We start from the raw sequence: 25,314 nt of genomic DNA on the forward strand, positions 1-25,314 counted from the left end.
AACCTTCTCATCCCCAGCTCCCTAAGTCTCTCCTCATAAGGCATGGCCTTCACCATTTTAATTGCCCTCTTTTGGACACGCTCCAGTTTCTCAATGTCCTTTTTGAATTGTGGTGCCCAGAACTGGACACAGTATCCCAGGTGGGGTCTGACCAAAGCAGGATACAGTGGCACTATTACTTCTCTTGATCTAGACACTATACTTTTATTGATGCAGCCTAGAATCACGTTGGCCTTTTTAGCTGCAGCATCACACTCTTGACTCATGTTGAACTTGTGGTCTACTTGGACTCCTAGATCCCTTTCACATGGAGTCTCCAATTCCTCCGTTAGGCCCCTAAACCAAGCCTTTGGTCCAGCTGGGTTCCCTAGCGAGGTGGTCGCTGCCCCACTGGGGCAGGTTGGGTCCCAGGTGGACCAAAGGCTTGGTTTCGGGACCTAATGGAGGAAGAGCATCGTTGCCGCGTGAAGAACGCCACCCCCGCCTCAGAAGAACCCCCTCCCTCCTAATCGTACCTCCGGAGGCACTTCCGGTGGAGCGCCAGGACGCTGCTGCTGCTGCTGCTGCTTCTACCTGTGACCCGGCCTCTGGAGGAGAAGAGGTGAGCACCACAAAGCCGCGGCGCCTAGAGCGGACGGGCCATAGAGAGGATGGCGGCTAGAGCGTTCCAACCGGAAGCGGAAGTGGTCCTTCCCAGAAAAAGGCGTTTCCGGTGTGCTCCTCCTCCTCCTCCTGCAAGGTGACACACATGTGGAAGACGGCGGCGATGGTGTTGGGTGCCCCCGGCTTCTCTCCCGGGCTGCGGCTTTGGAGGCGAGGCCTGGCGGAAGGGTGGGCCCGCGGCGTCTTGGAGGTGCCGGCGGCGGGGGAAACGGCCCGGTTGGTGGCGGAGAAGACGAGGGCGCCGCCGCCGTTGAGGAGGTTCGTGGCCTGCCCAGAGTTGGCGCGGTCGGTGGCCGCTAAGTTGGGCAGCAAAGGAGGCTCTGAGGGGAAGGAGGAGGAGGCCCTCTTTGTGGAATGCGAACCAGGTGAGCTGCGGAGGAGGAGGAGGAGGAAGGACTGGGCTCCTCTCTCTCCAGGGAGGCATCCAAGCCTTTCAGGTCCATTTATTGCCAACCTGCGTCCAGGTCAAGGCACTGAAGTGACATAAACTTGAGTCTATGGCACTGGGCCTTTAAACTCAGTTGCTGTGCTTCAGCCCCACAGTCTTATTGCTGGAACCATGCGCTGCCATGCGCACATCTAGGAGGAACAGGAGGGTGCTCTTTTCCATGAAAGGTTTGTTATAGATACTGAACACAACCTTTGTGCAACATTAATACTTCGATCAGAGTAGAGGCTTAAACTGGAGACTTTTCTGGTTCATGGCTCTGCTTCTTGGCCATTGTGCTGTGCAACACAAAGTACTAAAGCTGTGTCTGCACTGCAGAAACAACCCAGGTTGACATCGCCATCGCCATGGCCCAGTGCTGGGAAATTCTGAGAGAACTGTAGTTTTGTGAGACATTTAATCTTCTGTGTCAGAGACCTCTGGTGCCACAACAAACTACTAATCCCAGGGTTCCATGGGATGGGGCCATAGCAGTTAAAGCAGTTAAAACTGGGTTATTTCTGCAGTGTGGATGCCATCCGTCTTCAGAGCCTGAGACTGGGTTTGTTTGTTGTTCCTGTTTCCTATTTTAGCTGCTGGTAGATGCAACACTCTTATAGAACATGGCTACATAGCCCCAAAACCCACACAAAATTATGGATGCCGGCCATGAAAGCCTTGCTCTCTGTGTGCTTTTACAGATATCCTGATTCCCCAGCTATCAGTGTAGAAAATGTGCAGCTCTGGAAGGCTAAGGAGCCGCATTAGACCCACATGAGGCAAAACTTTTGTTGGGCAAATTTTGTCACAATTTGTTTTGACCACAAAGGGGCTCCAAATGTGGTGGAAATACCTCCCAACAGTCATTTTGGAGCAAGCTCCCCCATGTCTTGACCCATGGGAGGCCACAAAATCGCTTTAAGGGACAATATGCAGCATGCTCCTTGTCCGCCTCTGTGCTAGTAATGATACATATGCACTGCATTTGATCTATATTGACATAATTTCAAAATATACTTGTTAACAAAGAATTATACATTTTCCACATCTAACTTCCAAAGTGCTCTGAAATTTTGGCTGAAGCAGAATTTGTATATTGACTGTGGGTTTCATATCATAGGAATCTTGGGAACATGAAGAACAGTTAGATTATTAAAACATATACAGTCGCCCCTGTTTTCATGCACTCTGAATCCGTGTCCCTTGCCTGTTTGCAGGCGGCATATGGAGAGGGACAAAATTGGGTGAGTGTCCTTGGTGCACACCCACAGGCACACACCACCATGCAAGCCAATGGGGCTTGAATACCGGCTATTTTCCATTATTGTGGCGAGGTGTGTCTGGAATGGATCCCCCTCGAAAACAGAGGGGCTACTGTATAACTTTTGTCACTTCCTGCTAAAACAGACAATCAATGTAAGAATGAAGACAGAGGATAAAGCAAAGCTGCCTCTGAAAACTTGAGGTAAAGCACTTTAGTAGCAGCATGCATCTTTCAGAGGCTTTCCATACAGCCCATCATATGATGTCATTATATCCCCCCCCCCCCCCACAAATCTTCCCACTCCTTTGGTGCCCTGATTGTGCTGGGGAAGGTGGAACAGAAGAAGTATTGTGCAACTGTGCCCTCTTTCCCATTTCATCTTCATCAGAATTATTGAGACAGGAATGAGACTGATGTATCCTCCCACCCCAGAGTTATTAATTGAGATACCATGCAGTACAGAAATTTTAACTTCACCCACCCCTCAGTTCTCATTTAAAGCAAAACTGTTCAGTTCTAGACTTAAACTAGTTTCAGAGCAAAATATTGAACTCTGGCTGTTTTCACAGGTCCTGGCATCCTGACCCGAACGCTGCTCAATGCTGGTGCTCGTGTGATAGCACTAGAAAGTAACAACTCCTTTCTTCCTAACTTAGAGGTAGGTATGTTGTGTTTTGGACTTTGATTCTGGAGGGCAGTGTTTGAATCCTTGCTTGGCCATGGAAACCCATCGAATAACCTTGGGCATGTCATACTCCCTTAGCCTCAGAGGAAAGCAAAGGCAAACCCCCCCTCTGAATAATTCTTGCTAAGGAAAACCCATGGTGGGGCTGTCTTAGGGTTGCCATAAGTAGGAAATGACTTGAAAGCACATAACAGTAACAACATTTTTGTTACATTTAATTGGCCATTGATGAAGGAAATTTATCGTTATAAAAAAGAAGATAAATTTAGGCACAACCTTTGTGCTTATTGCTCACACTTGCCCCAGCTGACATAGCTAATGGACTGGGCGATGGGAGTCATAGTAGGAAAAAATCTGAAGAGGCACAGGTCCACCTTTAATTTATTAAAGAAACGTGTGTTATACGATTGGGAAAGCTACTATGTTGTTAGTTTAGATAGACAATGTTGGGCTAGAAATATCTATGGATTGAGCAGTCTCTTTCATATGTTCAAATAACCTTTTGCTTATATTTAGTCTTTAAAGAATAAACTAGATGGCCAACTGGAAGTTGTGCATTGTGACTTCTTCAGATTGGACCCTATCAATTCTGGATCAATTAAACCTCCTGTGTTGTATTCTGAGAATCTTTTTGAGAACTTGGGCATCTCTGCTACTGCTTGGACAGCAGGTAAATTGTAATGTGTGCATATAGTTGCGAACAGACTGAAGATCAATATCTGACTGTTGCATTCCCCCTTTCTCCATTTGGTGTACTTAAGATGGGATATGATCCAGTAAAATTCTGTACATTAGAATATTTATTGTTATTATTATAGTTTATTTTTATAGCGCTGTAAATGTACACAGCGCTGTACATACAATGATCAAATCAATAAAAATGAAACCTGCCAATGGCGTACAATTTACAATTACATTAGAATATGTGCAACAGAATAGCAATAGCACTTAAAGGCAGTGTGAAATGGCACCAGTTAAAACACTTGCCACATTATTTCAAAAATGTGTATTTTGTTTTCAAGAAGAAACTTTTCCTTGGTTTGTTAAAACTACTGTGTCTCAGGCGAGAGCTCTAGCACTGCATCTTTGAAGTGTTATGAGTGAAAAGTGGTCTGTAAATATAAAGATGTGGTGCCACCATTGGGAAAACTTTGTATGGGGTTGCCAACCTTAGGCTACCATACCAGAGCCTTAGAATTTCTTAAAATTGGTCTGTGGAATGTGTATCCCAGAGCCATTTTCATGCCCCTCCATGCTTCTCCTTGGAGTCTAAATGTTTTCTTTAAAAAAACAAAACCAAACACTTGACCCCACATGTCCTTTAAGAGGCACAGGGGAAGCAATTTTGCAGTGTTTCTTGCCCCTCGACCACTTCAGACCCAGGAGTTGTCTTTTTTCTTACAAACAGTGAACACTAACTTGATTTCCAAGTTAGGTTCTGTTATAAAACAGGACTAGGTCCTCTCCTAGTCAAAAAGTTCCCCAGCCCCCTTTCCCAAACATTATAAAATTGCCCCCTAGAGGAGGAAGGAAAAATATCATTTTTTGCAGGGAGGGGTGGCAGTGGGGAGGTTCAGCCCTTGAGGTTTCCTGGCGGGGGCTGTCATTACACCCCACTCATGCGCAAGAATTTCCCATTCCTGCTCCCAAACATGAGTGTATAATCTATGCTGCCTGGTGGATGGCAAGACCCGCTGTCCCCAGTGACGGTTCATGCACATGGCCACGCCTCCATTAGCAGCAGCCCCATTTGTCCCTAATGGTGGCGCAACTGTATGCATGTGCTGCCATTGGGGACAACGGGACTTGAGGTCCCATGGATTTTGGTATCAGCGGGGTGGGAGTCCACAACAGACCCCTGTAGATACTGAAGTCTCACTGTATATGTTACTCCCTCATGGTTCCTCACTCAGATTACCACCTAACTTTATACTGCTGCCAGTTTAGGAATTGATATCAGAAGGATATGCTTCCTTGGAAGATACCCTAGGAGTCAAGGTCAATCATGGGTTTGAGAGAAAGAGTGAACATGCTTGTGTATGCCTTTGTAATTACACAAATGGAAAATTGCCTGAATTCAGTTGTTAGTCCCATCTAAAGAATTTGTTTATTTATTTAAATTATATTCCTCATTTTCTTGCAATAAGGGATCTAAAGTAATTACTTTGGGTACCATATTTCTCCTAACATGGGAATCAAAGTACTGTAGACTCATTGAATCAAAGGAATTTACTAAAATATCAATGTATATTTATAGTGTTTTGTTTATTATTAAGTATTAATGTACATTTATAGCATTAGGTATGCAGTTATCCCTCCGTTTTTGCAGACTTGGAGTCCATATCCCTCAGAAATAAGCGAGGGGCAAATGGAGGGCGACACAATGTGGTGCGCGCCCGAGGACATGCTGCCATTGGAGTCAATACGGACTCCAGTATTGGCGATTTTCCTGGGAGGGGTTCTGGAACAGATCCCCCACGAAAATAGAGGGGCAATTGTATCTGTAATGCCATTTCCACCAAATGGTGGAACATCAAACATATACTGTACAATATGTTTGATGTTCCACCATTTAGTGGAAATAGCATTGTAAATAAACATTATTATTATTATTATTTACATGTTGCCATTAATTCAGTATGTTCACTGTTTGAATGAACATTTCTAAAGCACATAGCAGTGTGTTCGTATGTATTGTGTGTGTGTGTGTGTGTGTGTAATTGTATGCATGACAAATTAGTATACACGTGGGGACATAGGTGTGCTTGTGAATGCATCCAACATCACATGTGGCCTTTTGTTATTATTTGGTATCAGTCGATTTCAACTTACAGTGACCCTATGAATGACAGACCTCCAAGTGCCTTGCTCATGTCTTCCAAACTCAGGGCTTGACTGATTGAGCACCTGTAGTACAGTCTCCCCCTTTTCCTACTGCCTTCCACTTTATCAAGCGTTATTATCTTTCCCAGTGAGCCACATTGTCTCATGGTATGTTCAAAGTGCAACAGCCTAATTTAGGCGGGATACAGACTGCCCCTTTGGGGTGGCCTGCACCCGCCCCTTTCCCTGATGGATCGGGGCCTGAGCGGCCACAGCGACAGCCCCAGAGGCCCTTATCCGCTGCTTTCCCAGGCCTCGGGGAAGCGGCAAAACGCTGCTTCCCCGCAGCCTGGAAAGGGGTGTCCTTGGGGCTTCATGTCCCAGGACACCCCAACAGCGGCGGGGAAAGAAAGGGGCCGCTTGGCTCCTTTCTCTTCTGTATTGCTGGCGTGGCTGCTGAAAGGGTGCCAAAAGTGCCCTGTAGCGGCGGCTGTACGTCACGGCCGCGCTGCACCGTTTGGACACGGTGCGGCCATCACGTCAAAACGGTGGCGCCCATGGAGACAGGGTGCTGCCTTTTTGATGTAAGGAGGACGTACTAGGGTTAGAGAGCGTGTGAATGGTGTGCGCTCCCTAACCCTAGAATTGCTGCCGCCATGCTACATTTTGGCGGTATGTATTCCGCCTTAGTCACATTAGCTTCTATTGAAAATTCAGGCCTGATTTGCTCTAGGACCCGTTCACTTGTGTTTTTTTTAGCAAGTGTGCCTCTTGAGGTGTAAATCCCTGCTATTAGAAGCAGGAAAGTTCACATAAGGTCTTAGTACACAAACTGCAATTTGTTATTAATGATGGGAAAGATTATATTGGTAATAGTTTCATTGATGCCATCTACTTCATCACTCATTTGTAAAATCAATTTTTATCTCACTCTTACGTAGAGACATATATAGTATGTTTTTCATTCAACTTGTTTCCTTTTCTAAACAGGTGTTCCTCTAAAAGTGGTTGGAATTGTTCCACAAAAAAGAGAAAGGAATGTGCTATGGAAGCTAATCTATTCCTTATATGAACGCAGTTCTGTATATAAATATGGAAGAATAGAACTGAACCTGTTTGTCAGTGAAAAAGAATACAAGGTATATATTATATGTACAAGAATTTTTGCTAATAGGTCGATTGATTTTGTGTTTTTTTCCCAAATGGCCATTTTTAACATGATGATGTATTATTTATTTGTATTTTAAACAAAACATTTTATGCTTCTTTTATAAATAAATCATTGTGTAATTAATTGTTTTGTGGTCTGCTCTAAAGAACCTAAAGGTGAATAAATGATAATCTAATCTATTGTATTGGCAGTAAGACCTAGCAGTTAAATATTATACAGTCAGAGAATAGACAGCAAGTTCACCTTATTTATTTCTAATGGAGCAATATCTGAAATCCAGTGGTGACCATCTGCCAAAACAACTTAATAAGATGGCAGTCTACCCCAAAGGGTTAGGGGACCCTCTAATTTGGTGGAAGGAAGCAAGGAAAGCAGGGTAGGTCCCGTAGTGTCCCATCTAAGAATCTGTGCTTGTATGGTGTTGGATGAGATCCATAGCCTCCTTTTTAAATAGGAAAAAACAGGCTTCAAAGCTTTCCACAATTTGCTTTTTCCTTGGAATAAATATCAACTGTCAGTTTTTCAAGAAAGATATCTTTGTTAGAGTATGAGTTTATGTGTGTGTAGCTATACAATAAGGAAGTCTTATAATAAGGAAATATACTGTGCAAATATCCAAAGGCATTTTGTTATTCTTGAGCAAAGTTGTTACACTGGGTGAAAGGTCTGTTGATTTATATTCTCATGGTATAATTAAACTTCAGCAAATATTTGGAGAATTGCAATAATGATCAACAAATAAAATAAAATAAAAACTGGAAACCCAAACTATTGGTTGCACATCATAATCCTCAGAGCATTCATCTGCTTAATATATAAACATACTATATATAAACATTTTGCACTTTAGAATTATTGCAGTCGTTTTAAGGATGAAGGAACAGTGTTTGAAAAACATTAAATTTAAACCGGCCTGTGGAATTACATATGTTGTCTCCCTGACTGCAACAGGAACAATTTTGCTGTGACAAATTGCTTCTAATATGATCTCTGCTGTGTATGCTGAACTGACATCTATGCCTCGATTAAAAAAAAAATTGATGCTATTTAGAACTTCTTGACTTAATTATGTTTTTTGAGTTCTACAGATAGGATTTTATTGATAATTTAGAAATATATAAAATATAACTTCTGTTTTGTCTTTGTCAGACTCTTGTTGCAAAGCCTGAAGAAGCACGAATTTATCAAGCACTAAGTGTACTTTGGCAAACAGCTTGTGATATTCAGCTTCTGCATATGGTATATGTTCTTATTTTATAATACAAACATCCTGGCCTTTGGCACTTAATAGTAATGTTGGATATGTTGCACATAATACAAGTATTTTCAGAATGGTGTGTAAACTTTGGGTTTGGTTTTAGTCTACTTCTTCCTGTGTGCCAGCAGGAAGAGTTTCCTGTTCCTCCTGGGTGAAAATATGCTCAGGAGAGTGCCCTGCTGTGCCACTTGCTATGTTACATTTATGTAGAATGGAACATCTACTGGTAGAGGAATACCTCAGTACTCTTTGTGTAAGAAGAAGCTCACTTGCATCACTTGTGAATTTCATAAGCTCATTATTATACTTTTTCAAGAAATGATTTTGTCTTTTCTGTGGCACTTGTCAGATTATGATTGCTTATATTCTTACAATGAGATCTGTTAGTTGATCACTACATATATTATTGGGCAGTCATGGTTTACGACTGTATTGAGAAGTCGCTGCTGAAAGTTGTTGTTATTTATTTCATTCATTTATATACCACCTTTCTCCTGACAGCTAATAAAATTTAGAACAGTGCAAGTTAAAAATAATACAAAGCATTAAAATGTTGATACAAAGTTTAAAAGACAATTTTAAAAAGTTAAAAACATTACACATTTGTGGGTTTTTGGGGCTATGTGGCCATGTTCTGGAAGAAGAGAGCCACATAGCCCCCCACCCCACCCCAAAATACCTATGGATGCCAGCTATGAAAGCCTTTGATTACACATTAAAATTTAAAATGTATTTAAAACTCTATACAAAACTCAATGCATTTAAAGTCCAGCCCTTATCAGTTTGAGAAACCCTGGCAGCATAAGAATGTTTTTATCTTGTACCATAAGAGCAGCAGGGAAGGGGTCAACCTGGCCTTTCTAAGGTGGAAGTTCCAGAGGCTGGGAGCAGCCACTGAGAAGGCCCTTTCCCTTGTTCCCGCCAAATGAGCCTGAGAGGGTGGTGGGACAGAGAGGAAGGCCTCTAGTGATGATCTCAGTGCTCTAGTGCGCTTGTAAAGGGAGATATGGTCCTTCAAATAACCTGGAACCAAGCCTTACAGGGCTTTATAAGTCAAAACCAGCACTTTGAATTGTGAACTGATCTAGATAATCCATCTTATCCAGGAACCCATGGAGTTGAGAAGCCAGTACACACTACAGCACTTTGCACAAAAAGGAAAGGTTGGAAACTGGCCTACACAGTATCCAGGCAAAGTTTTTTCAGAAGAGGTTTTACCACATCCTCCTTCAAGCATGTTGGGACCTTGCCTTGTTGTAAAGAAGCTTTAATCATTTCCCTGACCCACTCTACTAGTCCTTCTCTGGCCTGTTTAATTAGTCAAGAGGGGCAAGAGTCTAGTATGCATGTGGTGGCTCTCACTGCTCCAAGGATTCTGTCCACATCTTCAGGCTGCACAAATTGTCTGTCAACACTGGGCAAGCAGGAGCCATGATTACGTCCAAACTGTATGAACTGTGGTGTCACAGCAAATCAGAGCGATTTTATCTGCAAAATGGCAGGGAAATTATTTGCAGCAAGCTATTGAGTGGTTTACATTCTCTTCTGGACCAGATTGTAACAGATCCCTGACCATTCGAAACAATTCAGCTGAACTTTTCTGAGCATAAGAATGTTTTTATCTTGTACCAAAAGAGCAGCATGTTGTCTTTATTGCTCCACTGTATGCCTTCAGGTAAATTCTAGCTTTTGGTCAGATTCACTATGAGATTTCTGTCACTGTCATTCTAGTCACCATTTCATTTGTTTCATTGCGATCAACTCCTTAAAAAACCAGGGAGCTAGTTTAGCTCCACTCCATGAGACAGGATGCTTAGGAGCGATTGTGTCAACCACCATGGTAATTTCCCCATTCCAAAGTTTGACCAAGGTTTGGACAGGATCCCCTGCCAAGGCAGCAGGAAACTCCCCAAGAGCCATCAGGAATCCATTTGGATCCTTAAGCCTCCTAGGCTGGACCATCTTAATGGACCTCCAATCCCTGCAGAGGTTCTGAGTTCCAACAAGTCTAAACCCTGACCAGGAAGTGATCTATCCATGTCAACGGAATAGTGGAAAACTCCTCCATTTCCAGAGCACCACTTACAGGGTCAGCCCTGTCAATACTTGGATGGGAGCTGCCAGTGAATACTATATTTCAGAGGAAGTAACTGGCTAAACCATTTCTGAGCATTCCTTGCCTAAGACAATTGAAATTTATGAGGTCACCACAAGTTGACAGGCACCTTGAAGGTAGAGAAAGAAATATATACTTTGCCTTATCTCTTTTTAAACCAATTCAACTCTATTTCAGTCTTTCTTCAAAATGTTGTAAGAAAATGGTAGTACTGACTGTTCCTTTCATTTTAGGAGCCCTGGTCTTCATTTTTAACTAACTCGAGAAATGGTGGACTCTCCATACCAAAGAGTGTGGTAAGCTGTATGTTTCTAATTATTAAAGCAAATGTAATGAAAATATTTAGGTCTAGTATTTCATCATTACAACAGACATTAGAAGCAAATATCATTAGGAAGAAATGTACTCCGATTTGCTGAGCATACACCATTAACAGTGTTGGAAATCCACAGTTCTACTTTCTGTGGGACACTTGATTATTCATGATGCTTTAAATTCCTTCTTCACAGATTTAAAGATTGAAAGCAGGTGTAGGCAAAGTACAGGTCTAAAGCTACATGCTGCTCACAACACTGTTTTTGTATCTGATCCAGACTCCTTTGGACTTCGCTTTTCTAGCACAAAAAAGGAAAGTGTGTGTACTGCCTCTTTTGAAGGTCTCCAGTAGTGATTTCCCTTTTACATATGCAGTGGGACCCCTGTACTTTTTAACTTTGAAAAATACCCATTTGCAATACCAGAAGTGGACTTTCAGCCACTTCCAATTTTGTTTTTGTTTTAATTTAAAAACATTTGTGTGATTCTGTTTGACAAATTGCCCCTGGGCACACCAAAGTTGCTGTCCCCTAATATAGGGGCTGAGACCTGTCTTATCCCGTTTAAGCCACTGAATCCCATGCTAAGAATGAATTTAAATCTCAAAACCAGTATTTTAGAGAGAAGCACAAAGATTCATTTTGCTGAGCATTTACTCTAGCAGTCAGTGTTCAGTGAGCTTTCTAGTTAAGTCAGACTTGTACAGTATTAGTAAACCTCTTCCACTGGCACACTTTGAAAATCTAGGTTGCAATACTTGTTTTGCTATAGTAGTGCAATAATTGTCACATTCACCATAATAGAATGTTATGGTGGGGGTGGAGGACATGTTCACAAGCACACAGATACTCCACTTACATGCTGATTTGTAATTAGAGGATTAATCCAATTTCATGCAAAGGGATGATAATTCATGGGATGTTGAAATTCTTCATGAAATTTGCATGCTAGTGTGCAGTATATTTTTAAACTGTTCTTTTGAGCAGTAGGACATTTTTCTGTGTATAAGAATATTAGCGCAAATACATATACATTGATTAATTAATACATTAACTAATGTGTTTAATGTTCTTTTGTTCTACATGCAGCTATTGCAGAATGACCACTTATGCTTAGTACGAATGACACCCCGGAAGGATTTGTTTACAGACAATTTGACAACTGTTAATTCAAACATATTTATTGTGATAGTAAAACAATGTCTTGCTAAAGGCAAAACAAAACTCATAGATAAATTAAAGTAAGTAAACATTAATCCAGTCTGTTGACAAATGTAGCAAAATGTAACAAACTATGGCACTTATATAATTCTAAAAAATAGTGTGCAGAATATACTTTAACACAAGATCTAACGTAGTTTCTTCAGGGAAGTGGGCTATTATCTGGTTCTTTCAATATTGACTAGCTGGGATTCAGAAATGTGCTTTAAGTATGCCTCAGGGCTTAGCCCTTCTTATTAGGAATTTCTAATTTTATTTTATTTTTTGTGGGTTTTTTGGGCTATGTGGCTATGTTCTATAAGATTTTCTTCCTGACGTTTCGCCAGCATCGGTGGCTGGCATCTTCAGAGAAAACTATGGATGCTGGCCATGAAAGCCTTTGACTTCACAATTTCTAATTTGAACAGCAGGGTACCATACTGTATGAAAAGCTGTTGTTGGCATCAGCTGAGACTTGGGACAGGCTGAAGGATAAACATAAGCCAATGCCCTCTTTTCTCCCTCCAAATTTAGATATTGGCCATTTGTGTTTTAAGTTACATAAGAGACTTTATTTACATGAATATATCATTGACCTATGGCATGGTGCATTAAAATGCATACTGAAATCCGTGATGGAGATCAGAATTTCACAACAATGGAAAATGAAGCTGCATTTTATAGTTAATTTAGGAGTAATGATTATATGTCCAACTAATTTTTATTTGCTGCAAGCAAGGCTTGCAGAAAAATACATAAAATGTGGAATATTTATAGTCAAGGTACCAACATTCAATTCTCCCTCTCCTTGGCTTTCCATAAGTCAGTGTTGTATACCCAGTGGTTTCTTGGCCTTATTTCCCCTCCATTCCGTTTGGGATTTTTTGCTTCCTTAATTTGTGTCTTATTGTTACATTAATAACTTGTTCCATTAATTTCCATATACCTCACATGTCTCTGGAAACATTTTGAAATAATTTCTTGGTTTGAGCCTTCCTGACATCTTCCAGCTGCTCCATTCCATTCTTCCTCTCACCTGTTTTTACTTTCAGTCACCCTAACCTTATCTTTCCCATCAGATTCTTCTCTTTCAAAATTCCATGCCATTGGGCTGAATATTGAGGTTCTGTTTTTAAGGGGGTTGTTCTGAAAACTCATGTGCATGTGTGTGCATGCACCTTCAAGTTGCTTATCAACTTATGGCAACTTGATTAATTTTGTAGGGTTTTCTTTTGCTAGTTCATTTCCTTGAAAAATAGCCTACAACACCTGGTGGTCTCTGGGGCTGACCCTGCTTAGCTTTCAAGATCAGATGGGATCTGGTGCCTTCAGGGTATTTAAAGTCTACTTATAGCCTCTTATGCCTGAGTCATGTGCTTTAGGCTATATTTGCAGTGTGATGCTTGATATCAGAGGCAATAACTTACCTGTGCAGAACTAAATCTGGTGAGTGTTATGTGAAAGCCTGAGTGGAGTGTCGTGTTGGAAAATTATATTGTGTTTCAGGAACAAGTACTACCTAAGCAGCTATAAACATTCTGCATCCCCCCTCCCCCGGTGTGCTGATTGTTTCCTTGTGATAGAATTATAGACATTTTATACATTAAAACTTTATATAGATAGTATAATTATTCTAAGCTGGTTGAATGACTTATTAAAATTACTATCTCATTGTGATTGTTTTTCAATGTCTTGTATTTCAGTTTATGGAGTTGCGAGAGCGGGAAGAAACTGTTGAGACAGTTAGAGATGCCAGAAAACATTACAACAGGTAGTCTGTATCCAGAACAGTACAAATGCCTTTTTGAGCTTATGGAACAATCTAATGAATTTGACCAAAGTTGGCTATATGATGATGATTGCTTGGAAGATAACATGGGCATAAATATTTAAAATGAAGCCTAGTTTCAAAAAGAGTTTTTGTGAGTTGGAATATGGTGCAAAAGATAAAATGGTTTGAAATCTCCATTAGTGATGGTATTTCTGTATAAATGATGACACCACTTGAAAATCCAAGATCTCTACAGACAAACAAGTGCAGTGCTGAAGTTTTTGAATCTTTTAATGTTGGAAAGGCAAAATTCCATGGCTTAAAAAACTGTAGGAAGTGAACTCTGGTGTACAGTCCTTGCATTTTACCTTAAGTGCATTTGGGGGAAAAAGTCAATAATGGCATGTTCTCCCAGGAATTTCAAAAATAATAATAGCAGCAAAGCTAATACTATGTCAGCTCTTAGTGTGCAAGAACTACAGTATTTTTATGTGAAAAACACTAGTTACTCTTGAATCAGAATGTTGTAAAATCAACAGTGACTAAAACCACAGGAGGTAAAATAGGAAGGAAATGTGCTTTTTTGGTTTAAAAGTTTGCTTTCAGGTACCTAAGTTACACTGGAACTGGCTGAAAATGGTAGAATATTTGCAAAAATCATTCTGCTTCTGTATACACTGTATAATACTGTACAATTTTTGTATGTATATACCTACATAAAGTATATATATGTGAACACGCTTCAGTTGATCTATTTTCAGATGAGAATTTTTATTACAATGTAAACTAAGAAACTTGTATTATAATATGATTCCTAATTTATAGAAATGTATATATTTGTATTATAAAACACAATAAAATACTATTGCTAGTAAACGTAGAAACAGTGTATTTCCTTTTCAGCTATGTTTTCTTATCTAAGACTGTGATGGTTCTCTGTCGGTCCCCCACCTTTCCTGCTGAGCTGGATGGGACCCCATGAGACCATCTATTATAAAAAAACACACAAACAAACCCACAAACCACCCCCAAAACAAACAAACAAAATTGCTGGCGCCACCTAATTATTAACTTGTTACACTTCAATAATGCATTGGGATGTTGCTGGGAAATTCCACTGGTATATGCCAACCCAGTGAAGAACTAGCCAAACTAAGGCACGTGAAAAAGAGTACAAGAGAAGCAGAGCATTTTAAAGAAAAGGTTTATTTTGACTAAAAGAGTTCTAGCGCAAAAGGATATCACTAGATGAGGGACCAATTTGTCTTACAGAAAATATATCACAGAGTACAATCATTTCAGCCAGACCAGGAAAATAAAAATCCTGAAGCCACTGACTGGTACATGTTCCTAATGTTAGTCACAGATCAGATGGGACTTGTAGTCCTTGATGTTTCTGAATAGCTGGGAGCCTGGAATACATTGTCCAGCTCCAACAGAGAGCCAGAAACAAATGCCAGCAGGCAGGCAGACAAATGCTTCATGTCACATCCAGTTTTTTTAAAAAAAACCTCCCCTCAGAACCATCTTAAAAGTTCGTGCTTCTCTTCAATTGCCCATCTCATTGGACAGTTGCCAGCTCATCAGCTGTGATGTAAACCCTCATTTAAATGTAATTGTGAGATGGATAAAAGCAATATTAAGTTTTATTCAATATAATCAATATCTATTGCCCCTGAATATAATGAGAAAAAGACCCAAAAGGGGAACTTAACCTTAGTGAGAGAAATGCTGAAGAACTTTTTTTCATGATGGGATAAAAAGGGCAGAGTGACATCTTTGCTGCCTGGTGCTTTACTTTAAGTCAAAATAATGGATGTTGATAAGTAATGTGTAAACTAAGTACAAGGTTGAGAGTGATAAATGGAGCATTTAGTAATAACAAGATTGATAAGAGAAAAGATAGAATGTGGCATAGGGGTTCTAATGCATATTAATTGAGTTGATATATTCAAAAATCTTTACTTTGAAGGAATTTTTATATGTTTAAGTTTTGTATTGACCAATAGAATTTGCCAGTTTTCTTTGCCTGTTGCCTATAATTTGTGAAATTTGGTTTTATTCTTGGCCTCAGAAAATTGGTTGGAATTGGGAATTCCAGTCTTAGGACTGCTAACAATAAATTTATTTCCTTATCAGTTTGGGTCTTCTTCTGGTTGAATTCTGTTCTGTTAAGAACCCAACATCAGGGTAGAGTCAGTTTGGCTGATTTCCACCACAACTGTACCTCCCTTTGTTATCTGACAAGGCTCTGATAAATGGAGGGACTCCCATTTATCACAAAGTCTCAGGAATTTTTAATTAAATGGCACTATTGACATGTCTGTAGAGTTGGATCCATAGAATTGTACACAATGGGTCTGGAAGAGGACCTTCTACCTCGGCCTCCTCCATCAACCCCAATGCATCTTTTGGTGGTTGAGAACTCTTTGTACATTGGGTAGACTGCTGTTCAGAAGCAAGGGGAATTGGCCTTCTTGATCACAGCCCACCCCATCCAAGAAGGTTCCTAATCCTCAAGAGATTTTTTGAGGTTTGATAGCTAATGTATAGAAAAGGGAGTAATATAACCATTTTGGCTAATTCGATGGCTGTGAAGGAAATGGGATAACTGACAATTACTTTCAACATTACCCTTATAGCTTAGAAATTATTGGAAGAATCTGCTTCATTTACATTGGGTTGAATCCTGATTTAATCCTTTACAGATGAATCTCTTACATTAAACGCACTGAAGCTTACCTGTTAGTTGATAACAAGATAACACTCTGTAATGCATTTGCTGTTAACTTCCAAGGAAATCAGATAAGATATATGTTATGATCCACAATGATTTTTGCAATAACTTTAATGGGACTAAAATGGAACTAATTTAATTTGGATAAACCCTAGATTTCTATCCCACTACTCTCAGATGCTGATGGCAGTTTACAACATATTTCAGGGCTAGAAGACTTAACTTTGTTGCTGCTTTTTACGGAAATGCCAGGATCTACCAAGTGGAGACTGAAGCAAAAAGCCTTGGCTTAAAATTACTTAATTCTGAACCCAATAATTCCTTTTGAGGCCTGTAATAAGATCGTAGTCATTCTATGCAAAAATCCATTTCACATTATTTCAAGCTTTCATAATTCATATGTATAGGCAATAAAAGGAGTCTGTTGGTTAGTGTTATTAAACAATTAGGAACCAGATATGCTTGTCAATATACTGTATTGCAATTCCTATAAAATCTCCCAGAAGGTCCAGATGTATCTTTTGCCATACCTGGGTTAATATTATATGAAATAACTATAAGCAGACAGAATAGCCCTGCTGAATATTCAGAAACAAAAACCTGGTTAGATCTACCCAACATGTATTTTAAGCAGTGAGTTGTAACCTGCCAATGTGCCCCATCTTAGTTGTACCACAGCAACTTTTAAAAAATTAAGAGAGGAAAAACTGACAGTGATACTGTAGAAGGAAAAATTGCCTGTTACAACAGAAAACCAAGTTTCCCCCTGACACCCCTGGGAAAAATTAATTCTTAATTTTACAGCGTAGCTAAATTGCTTAGAATGTTTTGACTGTTTCATTATTTAATGAGATAAAAGTTTTCCTCTGAGAGTAAGGAGTCATGCTGCATGGCAAAGTAGGATCAATTACCTGTAGCAAACACTGCTCTTGGCAATATGATCTCATTTGCGTAGTGTACTGTGCCAAACCAGGAAACAACAAAAGCAATACTGTAATGGAGGCATACGACATTGGAACTCTGATAGAAAATTAAAACAGTACATTATCAGAGATCAATGAGAGACTGCAGTAGGTTTCTGAAACACATGTAATGTTGCAAAACTATAGCTCTACATGTAAAATAATTTAGAAGAATATTAATGCTCAGAGCTGAGCTAGATTGTGGTCATTCATTTAAAAAAAGGTTAAACGAGGTTCCAAAATCTAGTCAAGCAATATGTTTAGTAGGGACAATAACAACTGAGAGCAAGCTTTTTGTTGATTCTTTTGTTTCCATTCGACAGATGTTGTTTTTTTAAAAAAAGGCAGGGTAGTAATTTAATCTTGAACCAATAAGTACAAATGGCTGGACCCTTACTATGGTATGGAAGGAGATTTGCAGAGATCTAGCAGGTAGGGGTCATGCAAGTTCTAGGACTAATGGGACAAAATCACAATGATTTTCTGATTGTTTTATAACACAAAATCCAATAAAAAGCTTACTTAAATGAATCCGTGTTTGTAGATATAACTGCTCATTTTAAAAGGCTGATACAGTGCCAGACAAGTGTTCCAGAGTACTTTCATGTAGTTTTTCTGTAAAAGTCACAAATGGCACAAGAAATAAATATAAAACAATAATATAAAAACCAGCACACAGAGAGAATCATAGAATCACAGAATCACAGAGTTGAAAGAGACCAGAAGGGCCATCCAGTCCAGCCCCTGCCATGCAGGAACTCACAAAGCATTCCCAACAGATGGCCATCCAGCCTCTGTTTAAAGACCTCCAAGGAAGGTAGACCTGACCACACTCCAAGGCAGTACAGTGGTACCCCGGGATACGAATGCGCCGCCTTACGAAATTTCCGGTTACGAAAAAAATCAATTGAAAAAAACTGTTCCGGGTTACGAAGGTTATTTCAGGTTACGAAAGAAATTTTGGTGCTTTTCGGCGCTTTTTCGCACCAAATCGCGGCTTTTCCCCATTAGCGCCTATGGGTTTTCGGCTTGCAAAAGCTTTTCGGGTTACGAACGCGGCGGCGGAACGAATTAAATTCGTAACCCGGGGTACCACTGTAGATTCCACTGTCAACCCTCTCTCTCTCAGGACTTCCTCCTAACGTTGAGGGAGGAGGAATCTCTTTTCCTGTAGCTTGCATCCATTGTTCCGGGTCCTGTTCTCTGGAGCAGCAGAAAACAAGCTTGCTCCCTCCTCAATATGACATCCCTTCAAATATTTAAACAGGGCTATCATATTGCCTCTTAACCTTCTTTTCTCCAGGCTAAACATCCCCAGCTCCCTGTCGTTCCTCATAGGGCATGGTTTCCAGACCCTTCACCATTTTAGTCGCCCTCCTTTGGACACGCTCCAGTTTCTCAATGTCCTTTTTGAATTGGAGTCCCCAGAACTGGACACAGTATTCCAGGTGGGGCCTGACCAGAGCAGAATAGAGTGGCACTATTAACTCCCTTGATCTAGACACTGTATTTCTATTGATGCAACCTAGAATTGCACAGGAGGCAGGCTTTTAAATGGGGTGTGTGCTCTGGTTGTTTTAAACTTTGTATTTTTATGTCGCTTTATACTGTTTTAGTTAGATGATTTTAACATTTCAAATTTTGTTATAAAACTATTATTAATTTTTGAGCTGCCTTAGGTACCTTTTTGGGAGAAAGGCGGTATAGAAATGAAAAGGGGATGTTTACACCAACATGAGGGGAAACCCCCCAAATCTCCCAGGGCTGCCTCCAGTCCTGACTGTCCTTGGACCCTTTGACATTGCCGCCGCAGTACTATATCTGTGCCTTGATTGCATCCTAATTATGGAACGTCCTCCATCGTTTTTCAAAGGCTTCCTTGTTGGTTATGCCTAAGAAGCATGGATTTACATTATATATTTTTATATGAGTGTTTTGGGCTTTTATTTGGTCAGGCCCTCCATTTTTCTTGAACAGCCTCCATCTTGCAGCTCCTTATCCTCCTCCTGTGGTTTGGGCACCTGTTCACCTGTTTGGGAGGAGCAGGAGAAAGAGGCTGTTTGTGTTATAAACACTGAGAGAGGGAGGGACTGTGAAGGAGACATGTTGAAACCGGGCTTTTTTTTTTCATTTTGCCCTCAATCAAGATGGCGCCGGCGGCCACAAAAAGGGAAGGTCACGTGGTCTCAGAGGCGGGAAGGGGCTGCCAGCAGCCAGAGCGTTTCAGCGCCGCGCTTCTCTTCGTGGGGGGGGGGGGAAAGAAGGGAGGGGGGACGCATGGAGAAGTTTGCAAGCCCCGGCCGAGGCAACGGCGTCCGCCTCACGACGAAGGCGGTGAAGCCCGGCGCGCTGCTCTACCGCGCGGAGCCTTTCGCTTACAACGTCAGCAAAAAGTGCCTGGGAAGCGTGTGCGAGCGCTGCCTGCGCAGGTAATTGGCCGCCGGAACCCACCCACTCCCCCTCCCCGTCTAGCGCGCTCGCTCTCGCGCTCTCATTCTCACTGATGCGCGCGCTCGCTCGTGCCCAGTCCTAGCGCTCCCATTCTCTGCTGCGCGTGCGCGGATGCTCCCTCGCGCTATCCTAGCGACTGCAATGGCCGCCTTGTCCTTGGCGCGCTCTAACTGAGGCTACGCGCGCTGCAGAGGAGGAGGAAGACAGCCGCTAGAGGGCGCTCCTGTGACCCTTTTTTGGGTTAGGAGTTTTGCTCTCGTTTTGTAGCATCCGCACTGCAGAAATAACCCAGTTTTGACATCGGTTATATATATTCAATAAAACATATTGATATATAATAATAATAACAATAATATGGAATTTTGGGAATGGTAGTTTTATTGTGGCAGTTCCAGAATTTGATAACACTGAGCCATGGCATTTTTTTTTGGCACCGCTTTAAGCATCCTGGCTCAAGGCTATGGAATTCTGGGAGTTGGAGTTTGTTGTGGTCGCCCCACAACAAATTCCAACTCCAAGAATTCCATAGCCTTGAGCCAGGATGCTTAAAGCAGTGCCAAACTGGGTTATTTCTCCACTGTGCATTACTATTACTATGGAGTTTTATCACATGAGACAGATCCCGTGCGAAATCAGGATTTAAAGTGAAAAAACAAACAAACCACGCCAAAGTGGGTTTATTATCAGATGACGTCTGGGTTAACCCAGCATTAACCCGGGCAGAAAGTAGAAAAGACACGCAAAAGTGTAATTGATCTTCAGATGATGTCGCTGTTAAGGTGCATTAACGTGACATTAACCCAGCTAGAAAGTAGACAAAACCTGATTCTTTATCTGGAAAACAGTGTGACACAGCAGCTAAAAAGACCAACGTGATTCTAGGCTTCATCAATAAAAGTATTGTGTCTAGATTAAGGGAAGTAATAGTGCCACTCTATTCTGCTTTAGTCAGACCCCACCTGGAAGACTGTGTCCAGTTCTGGGCACCACAATTAAAAAAGGATATTGAGAAACTGGAGCGTATCCAAAGGAGGGCGACTAAAATGTTGAAGGGTCTAGAAACCATGCCTTATGAGGAGAAACCTAGGGAGCTGGGGATGTTTAGCCTGGAGAAGAGGAGGTTAAGAGGTGCTATGATAGCTCTGTTTAAATATTTGAAGGGATGTCTTATTGAGGAGGGAGCAAGCTTGCTTTCTGTTGCTCCAGAGACCAGGACCTGGAAACAGATTCCACCTCAACATTAGGAGGAACGTCCTGACAGTAAGGGCTGTTCAACAGTGGAACACACTCGGAGTGTAGTAGATTCTCTCCTTCCTTAGAGGCCTTTAAACAGGATAGATGGCCATCTATTGGAAGTGCTTTGATTGAGAGTTCCTGCATGGCAGGGGGTTGGACTGGATGGCCCTTGGGATCTCTTCCAACTCTATGATTCTATGAAAATGCATTTTGTCGTGTTTCTAGCCAGTTTAATGTTGTGTTAACCCCAATGTGTCTGAAAATCAATCGTTCTTGTGTGTGTCTTCTTAGATTTTTTTTTTGGGGGGGGATTAAATCCCATTTTTGCACTGGATGCCTCCCATGTGATAAACTCCCTGGTGTGGAAACTCATCGTGTCACTCCCCATTGACCTCCTACCATACTTGCCACGCAGAAGCCTTAGTAATGCTTTTTGCACTAATGCTACCTGTAAATTGTTATTGTATATAAACAGTATATCACTGAAAGCAATGGCAATAGTTGTGGCATAAGGTGTTGTTGCTGTTGTTGTGTATCTTCAAATTGTTTCTGACTTATGGCGACCCTAAGGTAACCCTATCATGAGGTGGTTTTTTTGTGTGTGTGCAAGATTTGTTGCCTTCCCCTGAGGCTGAGACAGTGTGACTTGCCCAGGGTCACCCAGTGGGTTTGATGACCAAGCAGGGGATTGAACGCTGGTCTCCAGATCTGCAGTTCAACCCTCAGAACACCATGCTACTCTATGTTGTTATCTAAACAGAGTGACCAGATGTCCTACCTGCAAAAGAGGATGAGGCACCGCAAATATGTAGGACGTCCAAGAAAAATGTTGGACATCCAAGAAAAATGGAGGGCATTACAAAATAAAAGCTGAAAACACTAATATAAACATAAATGTAAGTTCATGCTTCTTTGTCATGCTCAAAATGGAGGGCATTTTGAAATTCATCCTGGAGAGAAGGTTGATATGTAAGACATGCTCTGGAAAAGGAGGACATCTGGTCGCCCTGGGCATAAACAGTTAGCAACCTTAAAAACATACCTTTAAGTGACAATATCATACACACAGCCTAAATGTCTTTACATGTACATTGTTCCATGCGCTTGTAGTAAAGATTTTGTAAGATGTTCTGTTTTTAAAGAAAATTAAAAATAATTTTATTCTTTTAAATTAAATTTTAATTAAAACAAACCAAAAAAACCCAGGGCCTCTCCTTCCTCATCCCACTGAGGCTTGTCCCACTCACACCATTTCTTCAGTGTTTTAAAAGGGTGCAGGCAAATGCTGCTGCCTGTGTGCCTAAAGGCAGATGTTTGGGGAATAGTGGTGTTAGTGTGCCACCTGGTGTGGCCCACACACCCCACATGTACTTAGTGATGCCCCTGCTGCCGCTATGGAGTTTTTGCCAGCCTTTGCAGCTTGTGAAGGTACAGGAACCAAGGGAAGGCAGGGGAAGATTGCATTGGCAACTTCATGGATTGGCCTTGGGGAGTAAGGAGGATGACGTTGGTAGCGATTTATATAACTCAGACACCTTTTCGTGAAGAAAGCCTCCGTGTCATTTTCATCTATCTTTTAAAGATAAAGATAGGGACATTGGGAGGTGCCTTACACTGCCTCAGTCCATCCCATCCAGTATTAGATGAAAATGAAAAATAGTTTGTTGGCTCTCCTCTGTGTCCTACAGGTGTGCGGCAACCAAAATGAACAAAACTAGGCCCAAACAGAGGTAGCAACGTTCAGTACTGTCTGAGATGCTTGACCTCAACAGTAGTTCACAGCAGAGTGCAGAAGCACAACCCAGTTTTCAGTATTTGGCAGTAAAGCACTGACCAACCTGAAATAAGGCACAGACATAGTTGTCTTCTTCCAAAGCTCTTGGAGGCTTTTATTTTCCTGTTGCAAAATATATACAAAGTATTTACAACAGAAGCTCTGACTTCTGTCAGCAATGCATACACTGTCTGCTACAATCCACTTCTCCAACGAACACACTCTACAAACTCTCCAGCACATCACACTGCACCAACTCCTCTCCTCAACCCATAGCTGTGTTCCAGAACCCTTATACACAGTGGTGATACCATTAGGGCTGACTCCTGGTGTTTCTTAACATTTACAGCCATATAAATTATTTTACCACTTTTTAAAGGGACATTTTACCCAACATAGTTCTAGAATCGTACAGGAAGCTATTGAACCTGCAGGTTGGCTTCCAATTCTTGATAGCATCAAGAAGATTCCTGGTTCAGGAAGAGAATGGTTGGAGGAGAGCAAATGTTGTCCCATTTTCAAAAAGGGGAAGAAAGAGGAGCCAAATAATTACCTTCTAGTCATCCTGACATCAACATCAGAGAAGACTCTGGAGCAGATAATTAAGCAGTCTGTAGGCACTTAGAAAGGAATGCCATGATTACTAAAAGTCAACGTGGGATTCTCAGAAAGAAGTCATGCCAGACTAATCTCATCTCTTTTATGGTTGATGGAGCCACAAGCTTGGTATATGAGGTGAATGCTGTGGATGTAGTGTACCTTGATTTCAGTTAGGCATTTGACAAGGTCCCCCATGATATTCTTGCAAACAAGCTTGTCAAATGTTGGTTAGATAATGCAGATCTGTTAGGCAGATTTGTAGAAGACTGAGTGATTGAACCCAAAGAGTGCTTAGCAATGGCTCCTCTTCATCCTTTGGAGAAGTGACCAGTGGGGTGCCACAGGTTTGTGTCCTGGCCCAGTGCTATTCAACTTCTTTATCAATGTCTGAAATGATGGAATAGAGGGCATGCTAATCAGAATTGCAGATGACACTAAATCGGGAGGGGTAGCTAATACCAGTAATGTAGACCTAAGCCAATTGACTTGGACTTAAATCAGACTCAAGTCAGTTCATTGAATCGACTTAGACTTAACTTGGCAAAAACAACACACTGACTTGACTTGAGACTAGTATATTTTTAGTTACTGTCTTGTTGGTAACATTCACTTTGAGCAGCAGACAAAACCTGTCCTCCAAAATGTGGGACACGTTTCTCACATGGGAGCAGCAAATGAGCTTGAGGTGGAAGGATCCTTCTAAAGTTTGTGAAAAGCTTTAGAAGGCTCCTCGGATGTGCAGGTTGCCAAGCAGACCTGAACCCCTGCCTCAAACTGATTGCCTAATGCATTACCTGTTCCCTCCAAGAAACTCAATCTACCTCCTTTTTTCTGTTAAACATTGGCTCCCAGACTTGCAACTTGACTTGAAAGTATCTTGCAAGGACTTGAGACTTGACTTGAGACTAAAAGACTTGAACACATCATTGACTAATATCCCAGAGGACAGGATCAAAATTCAAAATGATCTTTACAGATTAGAAAGCTGGGCCAAAACTAATAAAATGAATTTCATCAGGAAGACATGTAAGGTACAATAATTGGGCAATAAAAATTAATTGGACAGGCAGAGGTGAGTGACATCTGGCTTGACACTAATGCTTGCAAAAGGAATCCAGGACTGTTCTTAGTGGGCTACAAGTTGAACATGGGTCAGTAGTGTGATGCAGCAGCTAAGAGAGCCAATGTGATTCTAGGCTGCTGCATCAATAGAAGTATATTGTCTAGATCTAGACTGAGGGAAGTAATAGTGCCACTCTATTCTGCTCTGGTCAGGCCTCACTTGGAATACTGTGTCTAGTTCTGGGCACTACAATTCAAATAGGATATTGAGAAGCTGGAGTGTATCCTGAAGAGTATGACCAAAATGGTGAAACCATGCCCTGTGAGGAGTGACTGAGGGAGCTGGGTGTGCTTAACCTGAGGAAGAGAATTCAAAGAGATAGCCATGTTAATATGGCAAATCAGTATGCACAGGGATCTTGTGGCACTTTTGATAAGCTGAAGTCTACGAAAGCTGATACCACCAGCTTCTTTAATTTAGGGGCAAAACAGATGAGCAGGAATGACGGGCCAAAAGCCATTCCTGACCTGGTTGCCCTGGGGCTGCAGCAAACACACACTGCAGCCCTGAGGGTGCCTGCTGCCATTTCCCCAAATGGATAGCAGAAAGAGGCAGAAAACATCTGTTCCTTTTGGAGTGGCCAAAGGCAGCCTTGGCAAAACCCCAGGGTGGCTTCAATGTGGTTTTGGGGTGTGTGTTGTCTAATCACCACATCCCTAAACTGCTGAACGCACCTTTTTTTGCCCATCTGTTTTGGGCCATTGTCTCAAAGGTGCTACAAAATCCCTTTGCATACTGG

General features: G+C 41.5%; 3 protein-coding genes across 6 annotated transcripts in view; 2 read left to right on the forward strand and 1 right to left on the reverse strand.

Annotated features, from left to right (window-relative positions):
• The window catches only part of CNST (consortin, connexin sorting protein), a 59,124-nt gene extending 58,516 nt beyond the window's left edge, over positions 1-608 (reverse strand). Inside the window, exon 1 of the mRNA XM_042445663.1 lies at positions 516-608. The gene's annotated coding sequence lies outside the window, so the exon portion shown is untranslated. The remainder of the gene's footprint in view (positions 1-515) is intronic.
• TFB2M (transcription factor B2, mitochondrial) lies at positions 447-15,830 on the forward strand. 2 transcript variants are annotated; one of them, XM_042445665.1, is made up of 8 exons: positions 455-1,028; positions 2,924-3,012; positions 3,556-3,709; positions 6,853-7,001; positions 8,183-8,272; positions 10,641-10,703; positions 11,811-11,962; positions 13,625-15,830. In XM_042445665.1, the coding sequence occupies exons 1-8, from the start codon at positions 749-751 to the stop codon at positions 13,812-13,814; spliced, it is 1,167 nt and encodes a 388-aa protein (XP_042301599.1). In that variant the 5' UTR covers positions 455-748; the 3' UTR covers positions 13,815-15,830. The 2 variants fall into 2 exon arrangements, with proteins under 2 accessions (XP_042301600.1, XP_042301599.1); XM_042445666.1 differs by lacking the exon at positions 8,183-8,272 and having other exon boundaries at positions 447-1,028.
• Positions 15,831-19,653: 3,823 nt separating this feature from the next.
• Positions 19,654-25,314, forward strand: part of SMYD3 (SET and MYND domain containing 3) — a 550,856-nt gene continuing 545,195 nt past the window's right edge. For 2 of the 3 annotated variants that reach the window (XM_042445885.1, XM_042445886.1), the window contains exon 1: positions 19,654-19,820. In XM_042445885.1, the coding sequence (XP_042301819.1) occupies positions 19,669-19,820 (152 nt within the window). In that variant the 5' untranslated portion in view covers positions 19,654-19,668. The remainder of the gene's footprint in view (positions 19,821-25,314) is intronic. The other variant, XM_042445887.1, reaches the window with a different exon arrangement.

This window comes from Sceloporus undulatus, chromosome 1 (genome assembly GCF_019175285.1).
Source record: "Sceloporus undulatus isolate JIND9_A2432 ecotype Alabama chromosome 1, SceUnd_v1.1, whole genome shotgun sequence".
Lineage (NCBI taxonomy): Eukaryota > Metazoa > Chordata > Lepidosauria > Squamata > Phrynosomatidae > Sceloporus > Sceloporus undulatus.